At 41.9% G+C, this 18,537-nt stretch overlaps 1 protein-coding gene across 1 annotated transcript in view; it reads left to right on the plus strand.

Annotated features, from left to right (window-relative positions):
* The first annotated feature begins 7,886 nt into the window (after positions 1–7,886).
* The window catches only part of PCNX2 (pecanex 2), a 300,345-nt gene continuing 289,694 nt past the window's right edge, over positions 7,887–18,537 (plus strand). The window contains exon 1 of the mRNA XM_061162994.1: positions 7,887–8,039. Coding sequence (XP_061018977.1) covers positions 7,887–8,039 — 153 coding nt within the window. The remainder of the gene's footprint in view (positions 8,040–18,537) is intronic.

Below are 18,537 nucleotides of genomic sequence, written 5' to 3' on the forward strand. Positions count from 1 at the left end.
ATTCTTTACTGACTGAGCTATGAGGGAATCCATGGTCAGTTTCCTTTAGCAGCCTTTAAAGTTTTCATCGTGTGATATCTTCTCTAAGACATTGACCAATGTTCCCAGATTATATCAAGTAATGGTTTTCATTATGGACATCCTACATTTACCTCCTTTAATGGCCCCCTTTAGGGGCTGAATCATCTTTGTTTTCCTGGAATGAGCCTGGCTTTGCTTTTAACGTGGTGCTATATTCAGGTTGCTAATGTATAATTTGGATTTTTGCATCAATATTCATAATTGTGATTAGCCACAGTTACAATATTTTATTTAATTTTTGGAATGTGTGTTATGTTACCTTCATATAAAGGATTTGGAAATGCCTTTCTTCTTTTTCAGTGTTATGAAACAGTTTAATCACACTGGAAGTACCTGTCTCATAAACTTTGGACAAATCTGCTGTGCAACGGTTTGGGTTTTGTGCTTCTTGAATGTGTCCCATTTCATAATATTCTCTACTAATTCTGTAAGGTCATTGTTTGCTTTAGATTTTCTCTCTTCTGGGCTGAGATTTGGTAATTTTATTTTCCTAGATAATTACCTATTTCACCTGGGTTCCCACATTGATTTAAATATTCCTCAGCAAAGTATTCTCTTATGATTATTTTAATTTCTTTCTTTCTATTTTCTGTACTTTAAATTTCTTTTTGCCTAGTTATGCTTTCTACTTTTTTTTCTGTTCAGGAGAGCCATTGATTTATCTACTTTATTGTCCTCCCCACAACAAAACTTTGTGGTTTTGTAGTTATTTATTAATTCTATTGCTTTTCTCATTTCTAATGATTAATTTCTGCACTTATACTCATTTATACCTTCTATCTGCTTTCCTTGATTTTGTTATTATTTTTCTTGATTTCCATGCTTAATTTATTTTCATTGTTTCTTATATTAGCTTGGGAAGGCTAAGCTGCAGTAGCAAATGGATCCCCCAATTTTGGTGACCTAATGCAACAGAAATTAATTTATTTTGATTGTAATCTATTTCCAAGTAAGAAGAAGGTATTTAGGCTGGTGAATCAGCTACATGCTGAGGCTACTCAGGGCTCTGGTGTTCTGCTTGGAAATAATTCAATTATTTTTTGCTAAACAGACCCAGAACAGTCCATATGCACACGTATTCTTTTCTTTTCCAGTTTCTTTCTTTGGAACCATAGCTCCAGTAGCTGCTGGTAGGTTATCTGAGTCCTTGAAGAGGACATTTTTACCAAAAAATTTATAACTGCATAACTTGGGTCTCCATTTTTCTAGTCTGTAAGATGTTTTCTTGCAATGACAACTCTTAGGTTTTATTATATTTGTATATAATTTCAAGCCAACTGTGTTAGTTTTGCTGCAGTAAAAATAGAGTTTTGCTGCAGTAAAAATAGACTCCTAAAACTTATTCACTTAACAAAGTGAAAATGTATATGTTGCATGTTAGAACAATACTAAGGAGGAATTCCTGCTTTAAGCAGTAGTCTTTATTTTTAAAAATATTTTTAAAAATATTTATTTATTTGTTTCATTTATTTGGCTGTGCTATGTCTTAGTTGCAGCATGTGGGATCTCTGATCTTCATTGCAGCATGCAGAATCTTTAGTTGAGGCATGCGAACTCTTTTAAAAACAATATTTATTATTCTTATTTTTTATTTTGGGCTGAATCAGGTTTTACTTGAGACACACAGGTTTAGTTTCCCTGTGGCATGTGGGATCTTAGATCCCCAACCACGGATAGAACCCTCCTTTGGTAAGTGGATTATTAACCACTGGACCACAGGGGCAGTCCTGACATGTGAACTCTTAGTTGTGGCACGTGAGATCTAGCTCCTGAGATTAGACTTGGGCCTGCTACATAGACAGCACGGAGTTTTAGCGACTGAACCACCAGGTAAGTCCCCATGGAAGTCCCCTTTAATTCTCATAAAAGCAGCTATGAGAATAGAGGGGTTATAAAGGAGAATATATTTATAGGTTTTTAATATATACTTGGGCAGATACCTTTACTGGTGCTCATTGTTTCTTTGTGTGGATTGCAGTTGTTGTCCACTGTCTTCATTTCAGCCTAAAATATCCTTTTATCTTTCTATAGGGTTCTGTAGGGTGGATCACTGAGCTTGGAAAGGAGGAGCGATGAGAATAGCTCCTGTTAAAATGTCACAGACCCTACTGTCTTACCTAAGTTCAATAATTCCTCTTGTGTGGATGACCTGAAGTTCAGTCTATGGTTTGGTTAATTTTCATGGTACAGAAATGGTTGCTTTTGATTGCTTTGCCTGTATTTTCTTTCTTTCTTTCTTTCTTTCTTTTTTTTTTGTGAGAGTGAGTTCACCAAGGTCCTGCTCTGGAGATGTCAGTTGCCCTAGGAGCTATCTTCCTGTTCACTTTTCTGTAGTTTTGGGGATGGGGCATGATGCACCCTTTTAATGTTTATAGGTAAAGCCCTCTTTTATTTCTGAAAAGTTTTTTTTTTTTTTCTGAAAAGTTTTAAATTAGAATTTAGAATATACTTTGGGTGCTATTACTTCTGTTCTTTGGGGACACTAATTGGTATATAAGGTTAAAATTGATTTAGATAAATAATGGCCACCCACAATGGTCTTCAGAAGACGTGAACAAACTAGTCAGGTGAATGTAGAAGTATCATTTTGGAGGCAAGCTTTCCAGAGTACTGAATTCACCCTTGATGGAAGTCTTGCTTTGAAGTGTCTGCGACAGGCTAGAGTTTACATCATTTGACAGTGCTCTGGTGCCACCCAGTGTTATAGATGAGTAAAGGCCACTCTGCCTCACCACCACCCCCCCCCCCCCGCCTTTTTCAATAATGACAGTTAATAATAATTGGTGTTTTCTACTTCATAATATGCAATCAAAAAGACCAAAGATGTGTTTTATATGTTTACTCCTATACATAACCAGGCATATTTGGGAAAATCTTGTTATCTTGGAGTGAAGGGTTAGTGAAGAAGAACTAAAGAGCCTCTTGATGAAAGTGAAAGAGGAGAGTGAAAAAGTTGGCTTAAAGCTCAACATTCAGAAAACTAAGATCATGGCATTGGGTCCCATCACTTCATGGGAAATAGATGGGGAAACAGTGGAAACAGTGGCTGATTTTATTTTTCTGGGCTCCAAAATCACTGCAGATGGTGATTGCAGCCATGAAATTAAAAGACGCTTACTCCTTGGAAGGAAAGTTATAACCAACCTGGACAGCATATAAAAAGCAGATACATTACTTTGCCAACAAAGGTCCATCTAGTCAAGGCTATGGTTTTTCCAGTAGTCGTGTATGGATGTGAGAGTTGGACTATAAAGAAAGCTGAGCACAGAAGAATTGATGCTTTTGAACTGTGGTGTTGGAGAAGACTCTTGAGAGTCCCCTGGACTGCAAGGAGATCCAACCAGTCCACCCTAAAGGATATCAGTCCTGGGTGTTGGACTGATGTTGTAGCTGAAACTCCAATACTTTGGCCACCTGATGCGAACAGCTGACTCATTTGAAAAGACCCTGATGCTGGGAAAGATTGAAGGCATGAGGAGAAGGGGACGACAGAGGATGAGATGGTTGGATGGCATCACTGACTTGATGGACGTGGGTTTGGGTGGACTCCAGGAGTTGGTGATGGACAGGGAGGCCTGGTGTGCTGTGGTTCATGGGGCCGCAAAGAGTCGGACATGACTGAGCAACTGAACTGAACTGAACTGAAGGGTTAGTATTCTATTCACTAGGAATTTCTCCTAAATGCAGTCTTGTTGTCCTTATTTCCATACTTCTCTGTGCCTACTGACTGAGGATTAGCCTATTTTTTCTCTGCTCTCTCCAAATTCTTTATAGATACTCTAAGATGTCTCTGAATACAAATAATCTTCACTTTACCTCCAACTCTGACACAAAAGTACCTATGCCCTGCCTGCACTCCTCTGTGTTCCTTCTATGTACATGTCCTCCACGTCCTGGCATTATTCTTTCTACTGTAAAATTTTTACCACCATTAGAAATGTCTTACTTCATATTTCTGACCTCTTTAAAAAAAAAAGGCTTCCAGGTTTATAACTTTCAAGGTTATATAAAAAGTTTAACAATAAAAGATAATCCATTCAAACCAGTCACTCCTAAAGGAAATCAGTCCTGAATATTCATTGGGAGGACTGATGCCGAAGCTGAAACTCCAAGACTTTGGCCACCTGAGGTGAAGAGCCGACTCACTGAAAAAGACCCTGGCGCTGGGAAAGATTGAAGGCCGAAGGAGAAGGGGACAACAGAGGATGAGATGGTTGGATGGCTTCACTGACTCGATGGACATGAGTTTGAGTAAACTCTGGGAGTTGGTAATGGACAGGGAAGCCTGCCATCCTGCAGTCCATGGGGTCTCAAAGAGTCGGACACAACTGAGAAACTGAACTGATTCAAAAGGAGCCAAGGAAGAGATGAAGGAAGCAGCCGCTCCAGATTGGTAGGTGGCAGGTTTAATAAGCAAGGGAACTTATATATGAGGCTTGTCTTGGGTGGCTACAAGACAGGAGATTGCCACAACTTCCTGCCAGAAACTTAAGAGTTTACATAGAGGCCTTAATGTATACAGTCTAGATGGTCACAACTACATATTATTCTCAAGGCTGCATCGTTGAAGTGGCTCCTAGCATAGGAACAGTGGGTGGAGCGTACACTCCAAAAGTCTGCCTTTCAATTTGTGCACCTCCACGGGTTTCCCGGATGGCTCAGCATGTAAAGAATCTGACTGCAATGTAGGAGACACAGGAGACATGGGTTCACTCCCTGGGTCGGAAAGACCCCCCTGGAGAAGGAAATGGCTCCCCACTCCATTATTCTTGCCTGGAGAATCCCATGAGCACAGGAGCCTGGTGGGCTACAGTCTATGGGGTTGCAAAGAGTCAAACATGACTGAGCAACTAACACACAGGCAAGCAACAGCAGATGTATCAGTTCAGTTCAGTTCAGTTCAGTCGCTCAGGCGTGTCCGACTCTTTGCGACCCCATGAACAGCAGCACGCCAGGCCTCCCTGTCCATCACCAACTCCCGGAGTTTACTCAAACCCATGTCCATTGAGTCGGTGATGCCATCCAACCATCTCATCCTCTGTCGTCCCCTTCTCCTCCTGCCCTCAATCTTTCCCAGCATCAGGGTCTTCTCAAATGAGTCAGTTCTTCACATCAGGTGTCCAAAGTATTGGAGTTTCAGCTTCAACATCAGTCCTTCCAAAGAACACCCAGGACTGATCTCCTTTAGGCTGGACTGGTTGGATCTCCTTGCAGTCCAAGGGACTCTCAAGAGTCTTCTCCAACACCACAGTTCAAAAGCATCAATTCTTCTGCACTCAGCTTTCTTTATAGTCCAGCTCTCACATCCATACATGACCACTGGAAAAACCATATCCTTGACTAGACGGACCTTTGTTGGCAAAGTAATGTCTCTGCTTTTTAATATGCTGTCTACGTTGGTTATAACTTTCCTTCTAAGGAGTAAGTGTCTTTTAATTTCATGGCTGCAGTTACCATCTGCAGTGATTCTGGAGCCCAGAAAAATAAAGTCAGTCACTGTTTCCACTCTTTCCCCATCTATTTGCCATGAAGTGATGGGACTGGATGCCATGATCTTAGTTTTCTGAATGTTGAGCTTTAAGCCAACTTTGTCACTCTCCTCTTTCACATTCATCAAGAGGCTCTTTAGCTCTTCTTCACTTTCTGCCATAAGGGTGGTGTCATCTGCATATCTGAGGTTATTGATATTTCTCCTGGCAATCTTGATTCCAGCTTGTGCTTCCTCCAGCCCAGCATTTCTCATGATGTACTCTGCATATAAGTTAAATAAGCAGGGTGACAATATACAGCCTTGACGTACTCCTTTTCCTATTTGGAACCAGTCTGTTGTATCATGTCCAGTTCTAACTGTTGCTTCCTGACCTGCATACAGGTTTCTCAAGCAGATGCATATTCAATCCTATTAAATGTGCACAGAGAACATTTAATTCCAAGTCTTTGTTGATGTGTTTGTTTCCTTTTGTAGTCTGTGAACTCCATGGTAGTGACTATATATATTTTTTTATACTTGCTTTCTCTGTCTTTAGCAAAATGCCTGGTACAAAGAAGGTGCTCATTAAATATTTTGATGAATTGGGCATGAATGAATAAAGGCACTTCTTCAATGCAGGAATAGATCTGTTGCATGGCTATTCCTCCTCGACCGAAGCACATGAGATGATCCTTTAATGTGGATCTTTCCTGTGGAGCTCATTGACTGACTGATTCATTAAACATTTATAGAGAGCCTGATAGGTTTCAAGTAATGAGTCCATATAAAAACAAGTATAGTATCCTCTGAGTCTATGAGAAAATGATTCTTCCAGTACAGAAAGCAGCATTAGTACATTTTCGTTAGTCATTCCTGCAGATGAATGCTGAATAGGTTAAGGAGTGGGTAAAGCTGAATATTTACATACCAGTGTGAGTTTGGACTTTCATGTCCCTGACCTGGTCTTCAGGATGGCCCTCGCCTTATTTCATTTCTGCACAGGGAGGCTGTATGCCTGTTCTGGGCCTGCCTAAGGCAGCCACATACTAAAGCTGCTGCAGACCAGAGCATGGCCAGGGCATGCACAGGTGCGCATGTCAGGTGAGGTAAGCATGAGGCAGAAAAGGCATGTTTTGAGGATCTTGGCACCTTCTAATCCTTGTTCTTCTCCAAAGATTCTGACTCACACAAGACTTCCTCTGCTCATTCCTAAGGAAAACAAATTCCCTGTTATCGCCAGCTTCCCAAAACTTGTTCTTTTCAACAATATGAAGCTCATTTACTTTAGGTAATCAATTACTAATGATGAGGGCTTCCTTCCTTTATTCTAAGAAAGCAAGTTCGTCTTAATTTCTTCCCTGTCCAAAGCCTGGTTTCAGAAGAGAGTCTGAAATTTCTCTACTATAAAAGGTCAAAGATTATTAGTTCAGAGATACCTTTCTAGTGGGTCTTCCTCTCTAAATAATATACCCAATGGATGCCTGAGATTATGTTTTAGGAAACATGTAAAAAGACAAACAAACTGAGGCTTCTGACATTATTCCCAAAAGGTGGTTATCTTCTTTACCTACCAAGCTGGACAAAGTGGGGGATGGGTGGGGAGGAAAAAAAATCAGGGAGGAAAAAGCTCAGTGTCAAGGGCAGAGGTAGAGTTAAGCTAAAAAAACGTCTGAGGTCAGCGGTTAATTAAGGAGAAAGAAACCGTGCAGGCAGTGCTCAGAGGAAGAAATTACATTGAGTGATGTGTGACAGGAGCTGGAGTTACATAACTATTTTGGTGCAGGCTGCAAAAAAAGGAACTTGTCCTGGTTTATCTCTTCTGCGTTAGAACATCTTTGATTTTTAAGCCTTTCACATTCCCTATCAGAAAGATGGGGGCGAAAAGCAGGGGAGAGTGGGCAGAAGCAAAAAAAGAGGCTGGAGGGGCTCCGAAATTCGTCTTCCCCCGCCTCTCCGCCCCCGCCCCCGCCGCAACCGCGCACCTCCCCTCCCCCGCCACCGGGAAAGCGATGGTGGGACTCTGGGCGGGCGCTGGGAGGAGCCTCCGGAGCATCCTCAGAGCAGCCGCCTCTGAGCACCATGGGAAAATCCTTCCTCCCTCGGACATGGCGCCCACCTGCCCGGTGGCAGCAGCCGGCTCCGGCGCCGCGATTCGCGGGTCCGGGCAGAAAGGCAGCTGGAGTTTGGGTCGCGGGGCGGAAGGAGCTGGAGGGGGCGGGGGCGGGGGCGGCGGCGGTGACGCCGCCCGAGGGCCCGCGTGTTAAAGCTGAGGGCATCTGGGCGGCGGGCGGCGGGCGGCGGGCAGCGCCGCGCGTGCCGGCCCAGGCGCGCAGGCATGGGGTCCCAGGTGCTGCAGCTGCTCCGGCAGGGCGTGTGGGCCGCGCTTACCGGGGGCTGGTACCACGACCCCGATCAGAGCACGTTCACCAACAGTTGCCACCTCTACCTGTGGCTGTTCTTGCTACTGCTGCCCCTGGCGCTGCACCTGGTGAGTGGGGGTGGGGGCCGGTCAAGCCTTGGGGTAGCCTGCGCGTCTGCCTTCAGGATGGAAAGGGTTGGCGGTGATTCCTAGGAGCTGGAATGGAGAAGGTCTTCAGGAATTTGGTACAGAGAAAGTACAGGCAAGGGGTCAGGGAGGGACTCCCCCGGCAGAAGTAGAAAGGACTTCGGGGGCTCTGGGACTCATTAAGAATTGATGCTCGCTGTTCCGATGAGTCAGATTCTGCTTGTCACTGTGCAACGTAGAACCGATTTTACATGTGAACAGCCCCAGGCCCCTTGGCTGGGTAGCTTAAGACAATATTTAGTATAAGATGCTGTGCATGATAGCCAGAAGGCAAAATGAAATGTTAAAAGCAAAGCTATTTCGGTTGTTAATCTGTTACCCCTTTTCTCCCCTTTCCTGTTTTGCTTTGGGAAGGCAGGTTCAATGATCAATTACTCCATTTGCGGTTTCCACACCGCTCTGTAAAGAAATCTGTAGAAAAAAGTAATGATGAAGAAATCTAATGTAATTTATTTGACCCTTTAGTGAGGTTACACGGTTGAGTGCTTGCTGAATAACTGCATAGATGACCTTCATAGGTAAACAAACCCAATTGAAACAATGTTTAACCTTCTTTGAAAAGCTCTACAAGTAAGGTGCTCCAGGTCATATGAGATGTGTTCAGAATAGAATTTTGATATGCCTATTGAAGGACTTAATTTCTAAAACATAACTTGATCATGTTCTCCACAACAAAAATCTTCAGCGAGTTTGTATGGCTGACAGAGTCCCATTTTGCCATTAGATGTTGTCTGTGATTTCATTCCTATTTACTCTTTCTGGTAGTTTATCCATAGGATCAGAATTCTGGTTCTGAAGTCAGATTGCTTACATTAAATTTTGGGTTCATTCCTTACCAGTTCTGTGAGCAAGTTACTTTTACTTTATCTGATTAAAAACTTTTATCCTTAAAATGAGAAAAATACTAGAACAGTGTTGTTTTGGGGCTTATGTCAACAAGTAAATCTATCCACCTTTATGGCTTTTGACCCGGGATTGGACACAGACCTGGTGTAAATTTCTGTTTGGCTTCTTATTAGTTGTTTGACCTGTTCTTGGCCTTAATCTAAATCTTAGTTTGTCACCCTTAAAATAGATGTGATAATGACCATTTCATGGGAAGAATAAATAAAATTTCATGTAAAAACCACTTAATACAATGGCTGACCCTTGGAGACCCTTTAATAAATTTGTTTCTTCTTTCTGTGTGACTTCATCCTTCATGTTTTCTTGGCATAGAGTTCCCAGTGTTTTCTCTTTGCCTAGAGGGGCAGCACAGGGGAGAGATGAACTAAACTTGGATTCAGTTCTGGTTCTTCTGCTCACTGGTTGTGTGGGCTTGTGCTTCCTGGTTTGTGTACCCAATAGTAGCAGCCTTACAGGGTTCATAGGAGGATTGAATAAATTAATGAATAGAGGACTGAATGAATTAGTTAACAGTTGATTGAATGAATGAATCAAACTACTTCTCAGTACTGTTTTTTTCCCCACATCATTCACTTGTCAAAATCTGTCCATTCTTCAAAACCCAGTGGAATGGCCATTTGTGTCTAGGTGTCCTTGTTTCCACTTATCTAGAATTAATTTCTTTTCTCTCCTGCCCTAATATCATTCTCTTTTTACTGTCAGTACGGTGGCATATTCTGAATTCTGTACTTAGTTGTTGGAACATGTATTTTAGCTCTCCTCATGGATTGTGAGCTTTTTGAGGACATGAGTTTTGATTTTGTTGATTCATCTTGGTTTCCCTTGCTGTAGCAGGGTGCCCTATATTTGGTTAACAGTGATCTCATACATAATAAACTGGTGGAAATAAAGTCAACCTTCCTGCCCTTCTGTTCCAGTCAGTATTAAGTTGTCTATCTCAGAGCACATTGTGAGTATTTCCTGATAATGAAAGCAATACATACTTCACTTCTACTCCCATTCCTCAGCAACAACCAAATTAATGTTTAATATAATTCCTGCAGATTTTTAAAAAATGAATATGGGCTCCTTTTTGCATAACTCCTTTTAAAATTTGATGTATGTGTATGATCAGAACCCTTAATTTCTACCTAATTATGCTTCATTGAGTAGCTTGATTTCTACTTTGTATTTGTGAATAGGAAATTGTAGCTAAGTTTCTCTTTAATGATATTTCAAAGTAATTTTTGCTAAATCTCAAGAGTTTAGAAATCAAAAAAGTGATACCTCAAATACTTTTGTGTCGGGTTTTCTGGATCAAACCAGTTATACTGAAATTTTTATATCTTTTGCCATTGTGCTTTTAATCATTACAGAATCATTTAATGTGAGTGCATTCATTACATTGCTGTTTTTTAAAATAAGAATAAGATAGCCTGTCTTATTGAAAAAAGTGCAGGTAGTCCTTTTCTTGCTCTGGTCTTCTGGTTTCTGAAAATTAATTTAGAAATAAAAGACCCTTCTTCCCCAGTGGAGGGTTCTGTTCTCTGGGTTTTGATGCCTAAATATATTTTTCTGCACTTCAGTGCTCCTGTGATTGTCAACATCTTTCTCAGTTTGTTCCACTTATGAGAACATAGTCTGAAAAGATCCCTGGCTGCTTGCTGACAGCAGGGACATATAAAGTTCTGTTATTTAAAGGAACTAAACTTTTCTGGGCTTTTCACAATTTATTTAAACGTGCTTAATCAAGACAGTTGCTCTGTAAGAAAAATCCACCCTTTAATTTAATGGGGACTTTCAATAGGTAAATATGATTTTTGTTATTAATTATCGAAGCAAACTAATCTCTGAGCCCCAGCATTTATTTAGGTCTAGGTGGAAAATACGTTATTTATTAACATTCATAAGCTATATATTTTCAAGAAATGCTCAAAATACATACCTAAAAACAAAGGTCATTTTAGATCGTTTGAAAAGAGTTTAACTTTGATTTATTATCAGCTTAATTTTAGTTTGGGCAAGCTGAAAGATCCATTTGTCATCAGAGATGTTTAGTTTCTCATTTATTACATGTGTTCTTACATTTATTCTCTGAAGATTCATGTAGAGCTTTAAAACGGGAGCACCCTGGCCATGATTCTGACCCAGAATAAGTTCTGGCAGCACCAGACTAGTGTCAAAAGATGTCCTTGCCCTATTACTTATCAATTGTGTGATCTTATGCAAGTCTCTTCACTTCTCTGGGCCTCAGTTTTCTCATCTGTAAAATGGGGATTTTTTTGGTTTTTAGATTAAGCCACTGAGATCCAGAGGGCGTAGGTTACTTGCCCAAGGCCATCTAGATAACTGGTAGTAAAATTTAGAGCTTTAGCTGAGGTCCTGTTGTCTCCAAGTCTTTGGCCTTCTCACAGCACTGTTACCTGACCTGATATACTGATATACAAGAGAGGATTTGAACTCCCTGAAGCAGTGACCTGTCCTCAAGTGAAATTCTGAGCATCTGGGAGGTGGTAAGGTTAACCTGAATATAAGAAAAAATGGGGTGGAAACTTTACATTCTTTAAGACCTCATATAAGGAATTATATTTTTTTATTCTTTATTTTATGGTTGTGGCTTTATTTTTCCTCAGATTTTTTTTTTTCTATCTTTTAGTCAGACTTACTTGGCTTCCCAGGTGACACTAGTGGTGAAGAACCCGCCTGCCAATACAGTAGACATAAGAGACGTGGGTTTGATCTCTGGGTGGGGAGCAGCCCCTGGAGGAGGGAATGGCTACCCACCCCAGTATTCTTTCCTGGAGAATCCCATGGACAGAGGAAGCTGGCGGGCTACAGTCCATAGGTCGCACAGGGTCGGACACGACTGAGGTGACTTAGCACGCGGGCACTCTGTTTCCAGTTCTGCTTGCTAATTTAAACTTGACGACTGTTTGTTTGGATAAAACCCACTTCGTCTCTGATTGCTGTGATTGTAATAAAGTGGGTCACTTGTCAGGGGCCATGTCGTCCCAGACACACAGTGGGTGGACTGTGGGTGGTCTCACTGCCACTCGTAGTTGGTGACTCTCCTATCACGGTCTGTGACCACTCCCATTTGGGTCCACAGCTATTTTTCTTTAGGTTCTGTATTTCTTTGGCTACCCCTTCTCGCTCCTGCTTCTAACACAGAAGATGCCTTTATGTGAATTATGGAAAGGTGGTCTGTCCAAAAAGACACCCTTTCCTGGCTCTGGACCTCGGGGCAGGACTTCAGTCACCATTTCACCCTGTCAACCTGCGCACCCTGACAGGACAGGCCTGACTGGTCCACCTGATTGTTGTTACTTTGTTGGACTGCTTGGTACACTGCTGGTCCCAGAGGGTACCTCTCAGTCTGATCAGTCCTAGTGCTCATATTCCGCTTCTCCATGAGAAAGGCTTTTTCTGCTGTTGCATCCCGTGGCTCGTACTTAGCCTTCTTTGATTTGTAGAAGCTTGTTATCTGGTGCTTTTGCTTGTGGTGACTATTTATACTCACATGGAGATGCCTGATGCTTTACGCTTTCCCATAATCCACTTGAATGTCTGAACTTCCTTCTTCCTCCCCTCAGCTGCCTGAAACAAAATCGGTTTGAGGTTGAGGGATGCTTGAAGGCATTCTTCCCTGGGCCCTGGGCTTCCAAAGAAGTGCAGACCCGAGCCTTCTAGACTTGGGCTGAATGCCATCCTTTGCAATTGTCTTAAAATTTTTGCCACTTGAGATCCTTCTTTGGACTGTGTGTACAAAGAGCTTGGCTCCATGGGGACTTTGCTTTCCTGGTGCAAGCACATTTGCCAGAGATGTCCCTAGGATGTCGGGCATCCTAGGGCAGTCGTCTTCAATTTTTTCAAGTTAATATGGCCTTTCTTGAGTGACCTGGCCACCTTTTGCAAAATTCCTTCTGCTTTTCCTCATCTTCTGCCATTTAGACACATGAATGTCTGCCAGCCAGTTGTGTTTTTGTGTCTGTGATTAAAAAGAAAGCACCTGCCTTGTTCTAGGATGTCGGCTTCCGCAACACTTTCCAAAAAAGAGTATTCTTCCTCACTTTTCTTTCTTTGAAGTATTGCAAGTTCATGACTAATTTTCTGGTGGTAAAATTTATTATGTCCCCAACCCCACCTGCACTTCCCTTTCTCCCAATTAATGACTAGTTTTATTTGGATGCCTCTCTCCATAGACATATTGTTATTTTTCCAATTGTAATGTTTAATACTTTATTTAATACCTTTGGTGTGATTTCTTTTGCATGGAAGGTGATACTTATCAGGAGATTATTGTTTTCTGATTTTAACCATTTGGTGTCTCAGATTATTCCTTTTTGAGTTTAACCAACTTTATTGTCACTTTTTTCTACTCTAAATCTCTTTTCTACATCCTACAGAAGAAAAAAATGGACTAGTTCTTTTTTAAAATTTTAGCTTAATGTAATTTCTTATTGGAAAAGAATAGCTTTACAACGTTGTGTTAGTTTCAGCTGTACAACAGGGCTGTATGTGCACTTGAACCTCCCTCTTGAGCGCCCTGCCAACCCCCATCCCACCCCTCTAGGTCCTCACAGATCACCAAGCTGAGCTCCCGGTACAGTACAGCAGCTTCCCATTCGCTCTCTGTCTTATACGTGGTAGTGTATACGTGTCAGTCCGACTCTCCCAACTGTCCTACCCTCTTCTTCCCCCACCTCCGTGTCTACAAGTCCATTCTCTACATCTGTGTCTCTATTCAGTTTGGTTCAGTTCAGTTGCTCAGTCGTGTCTGACTCTGCGACCCCATGAACTGCAGCACACCAGGCCTCTCTGTCCATCACCAACTCGTGGAGTCCACCCAAACCCATGTCCATCGAGTCGGTGATGCCATCCAACCATCTCATCCTCTGTCGTCCCCTTCTCCTCCTGCCCTCAATCTTTCCCAGCATCAGGGTCTTCTCAAATGAGTCAGCTCTTCGCGTCAGGTGTCCAAAGTATTGGAGTTTCAGCTATAGCATCAGTCCTTCCAATGAACACCCAGGACTGATCTCCTTTAGGATGGACTGGTTGGATCTCCTTGAAGTCCAAGGGACTCTCAAGAGTCTTCTCCAACACCACAGTTCAAAAGCATCAATTCTTCGGCGCTCAGCTTTCTTCACAGTCCAACTCTCATATCCATAAATGATCACTGGAAAAACCATAGCCTTGACTAGACAGCAAAGGTCTGTAGACAAAGACCTTTGCTTTTTAATATGCTGTCTACGTTGGTCATAACTTTCCTTCCAAGGAGTAAGCGTCTTTTAATTTCATGGCTGCAGTCACCATCTGCAGTGATGTTGGAGCCCAGAAAAATAAAGTCAGCCACTGTTTCCACTGTTTCCCCATCTATTTGCCATGAAGTGATGGGACTGGATGCCATGATCTTAGTTTTCTGAATGTTGAGTTTTAAGCCAACTTTGTCACTCTCCTCTTTCACTTTCATCAGGAGGCTCTTTAGTTCTTCTTTACTTTCTGCCATAAGGGTGGTGTCATCTGCATATCTGAAGTTATTCATATTTCTCCCGGCAATCTTGATTCCAGCTTGTGCTTCCTCCAGCCCAGCGTTTCTCATGATGTACTCTGCATATAAGTTAAATAAGCAGGGTGACAGTATACAGCCTTGACGTCTCTATTCCTGACCTGCAAATAGGTGTATCTGTACCAAAAAATGGACTAATTCTTAATGGTATTCAAAATTTTTCTTTTTTCTGATGGATTTTTCACCTTTAACATTGCTATTATTATAGATAATAGTAACAGCCAGCACTCACTGAGCCCATATAGACTGGCACGTTTGGAGGAGCTCTGCATGAACTAAAACATCTCCTCCTCTCAGAAAACCAGAGAGCCACTGTCATTATTCCCACTTTACAGTTGATGAAACAGGCATGGAGAAGTTGGCACGATACATGGCTAGTTGTGACCTGACCAGAATTAGAGCCAAGAGTTGGAGTTGGTACCCACTCAGCCATACCACCTCTAATCCAGGTAATTTCACAAGTTAACTTTTCCTATGTAGTCCTTTGCACATGGATAGTGTCTGGGTCTCTTCATGCCAGTGTGCAGAATATTTTGCAACAGGGGATCTATTTTTTGCACTTTGGCATGAAGAGATCCAAACACTGAGTATGTGCAAAAGACTGTGTAGGGAAAGTTACCTTCCCTCCCACACTTGTCTCCAGTGCGTTTTTTGAGAGGTAGGCACCATATACTGTCTCTTGTGTGTTCTTCCAAGTGACATTTGGTCACATGTGACTGAGTTTGACTTCGGGGTTCTGAGGTTTAATCCCAAAGCAGTCTTCTTTGTCATCTACTCTCCCTTTTAATTTGCTCTGCAGGGAGTTCTTTCTGTACTCTTAGATAAAAATGTACAAGTCCCATGACTTCAGGTTACAGATAATACAAGGCTCTATAGTTGCTCTAAGTAACAAAACACAGATTTGATTGGGATTTCAGCTTGTCCAATTCCATATGGTGATGCCAGGCTTCAGGGATATGAGGATGGCCTGATCTTTTTTCACTTTTCTCTCTCACACATTGGCTGATGTTCTAATGCTTTTGGCATTGAAGAGTAGGGAAGTTCTTTGTTAAGCAGTGTGGTGGTAAGTTGGCTGTCAGCTTTTGAAGCATGGCTCACATTTCCAGCTGGCTCTCTCCAGCAAGGTCCTCCCACATGTCCTGTAGAGACCCTGTTCTTCTTGCCAGGTTTCTCCTGCCCACAGTTTCTTTGAGGGCTGCTGTATCTCTATTCTGCCTGGTTGCCTACTCCTTCCACAGTTCTTTGGCACGTGGCAGTCCACCCCAGCTTTCTTTTGGTCCAGGGCCCCTCTGAACCTCTAAAGCAAACCCTGAAGCCATTTGCACATACAGTCTCTGCAAATACTCACACATTCTCTCCCTGAACAGATGGGGAGTGCAACCAAACCCCAGCATATCAACTTCTCCTTCATCCCTCCATCAGAGCAGCTAGCCAGCCAGTCTCTCATCTTTTAGTTCTTCAGGGAAGAATCAGGCATCATACTCCCTGCCCAAATTGTCAGGACCATAACAAGTCTCTGAGTGGTCCCACCAAAGCCTTCCTCTTGGTTGTGGGGGAGAGAAACACGGGGCTCACTAAATACCAGCGGGGCTGTCCAGCAATCTTCATGAGTCCTCTCATTCTGTACTCGATTACATCCTCACTTTGGGTGAGGGTTTTAGGGTCATCTTGCTCATCGTCATAACCTATTTAGAAGTTTCTGGATGTGTCTTGTTCCAGAAGTTGTCCTGGGATCTGATAACTATCCTACCTTGGCTCTTCGGTCAACGCTTCCAGTTCACTATTTTCTTATATTCGTGTGCAGCCATTTATCTGTACTACATCTCCTTGTTCTTTCCACTTTACCTTTTCCACTTTATTTTTGGAGAGCATTCCATGAAGAGCTACTTCATTATTTTTAATGTCAGCACGGTATGCCACTGTGTGAGTAAAGAGTGATTTATTTGACCTGTCCCCTATGAAGACTAGACCTTCACTGGTGGCTAAGATGGTAAAGAATCTGACGGCAGTGCAGGAAACCTGGGTGTGATCCCTGGTTTGGGAAGAGCCCCTGGAGAAGGAAATGGCTACCCACTCCAGGCTTCTTGATTGGAGAATTCCATGGACAGAGGAGCCTGGTAGGTTACAGTCCGTGGGGTTGCAAAGAATCAGGCATGATGGAGAGACTTAAACTATGAAGATTATTTTAAGTTTTTCAGATGATGTTTAACATTGTCTATTTGAATTGCTTCTTTCAGTATTTGAACATGTATATGTCAGGATATGCTAGTTTGTGCTCATGTAACAACCTCAAAATCACCTTGGTTTTACCTTTTTAAAAAAAATTCGTATTGTATGTCCAACATGGTTAGTTGGGAATGGACAGCATGGTTAGCAGGGGGTCCTGCTTATCACAGGCATGTAGATTTCCAGGCTACATGCCCATTGTGCTCAGACTTTTCCTCATCAGAACTTTCCTGTACTCCAGGGGCAGTGGAAAGTACAGTCCTACTGTGTGTCCAGAAAAGAACTGGACCTGTATGTTGGACCTGTGTCTACTATATCAAAGTGCCAAGTGTTCAGTTGGATACTGGGGAAACAACGGGCTAATGATAGATTGGTATCTCTCCTTGTTAACAGGTAAAGATAAACAGATATAAATAGGGAGGTGGGAGGGGGGATCAGGATGGGGAATACATGTAACTCCATGGCTGATTCATGCCAATGTATGACAAAACCCACTACAATATTGTAAAGTAATTAGCCTCCAACTAATAAAAATAAATGAATAAAAAAAGAAAAAAAAAAAACACAATGATAACTTATTTCAAGGGAAGTGTAAGATGCTTTACAGTAAAGATGGAAGCCCTCTTCCTGGCTTTGGTGTGTAGAAGGGCTTTGCAAAGGAAAGAATTTCTAATCTGGAGTCTGTTGGGTGATTAAAATCTAGTCAAACCAAGATAGTAGACCATGAGAAGGAGTGTGGGGATTTTTCCTCAGCATGGTGAGATACAGTGATGAGTTATTTTTTAGTCAACTTTGAGGTAGGATATTATTTTTTATCCCCCAGTTTTTATTTTTGAAAAACCCCTCATCTGCAGAAAAGTTGCAGATATAGCACAATGAATTTGAATATTATTTACCCTTCATTTTGAGTCACCAGTTCTCACTGTTTTGCCATGGTTACTTCATCACTCTCATTGTTATACAGTTTAAAATTTGCTGAATCATTTGAGAATAAATTATAGACATCAAGACACTTCCCTCTAGAAACTTCGTCAGGTATCTCTTAAGGAAAAAAACATTCTCTCACATAATTGTCACACTCATAAACATTGATGTAATGCTTTGTCAAATATATAGTTCTCATGCAAATTTCACTAGTTATGCCAATAGTGTCTTGCCTAGCTGGGCTTTTGGTTTTGTTTTTCTGGATCTGAGTTTCAATCAAGGATTGCACATTGTTTTTAGTTGTGATGTCTCTGTCCTTTATTATAGAACATGTTTCTCAAGTCTTTTTTCTTTGTTTTTGCTTTTGTGTCAGTGAAAGTCGTTTTGCAGAATGTCCCACAATTTTGATCCTTTTTTATTGCATCCTTGAGATTAGATGTGTGATTATGCATTTTTTGTAATGAATACTAAGTGATGGGTCTCGTCCTGATCATATCAGAGCCACCCAATGTCATTTCCTCCATTCTTAGTGCTGTTAAGTTTGGTCATTGGTAAAGATGGTGTTGGTCAGATTTCTCTGTTGTAAAGGTACCCACTTGGTTTCCCCTTGTATTTAACAAGTAATCTTGGAGAGGAAACCTGGAGATTGTACATGTTATTATAAAGTCAAAGTGAAAGTCACTCAGTCATGTCCGACTCTTTGCAGCTCCATGGACTGTAGCCCGCCAGGCTCCTCTGTCCATGGGATTCTCCAGCCAAGAATGCTGGAGTGGGTTGCCATTCCCTTCTACAGGGGATCTTCCCAACCTGAGAATCGAA

This window comes from Dama dama, chromosome 15 (genome assembly GCF_033118175.1).
Source record: "Dama dama isolate Ldn47 chromosome 15, ASM3311817v1, whole genome shotgun sequence".
Lineage (NCBI taxonomy): Eukaryota > Metazoa > Chordata > Mammalia > Artiodactyla > Cervidae > Dama > Dama dama.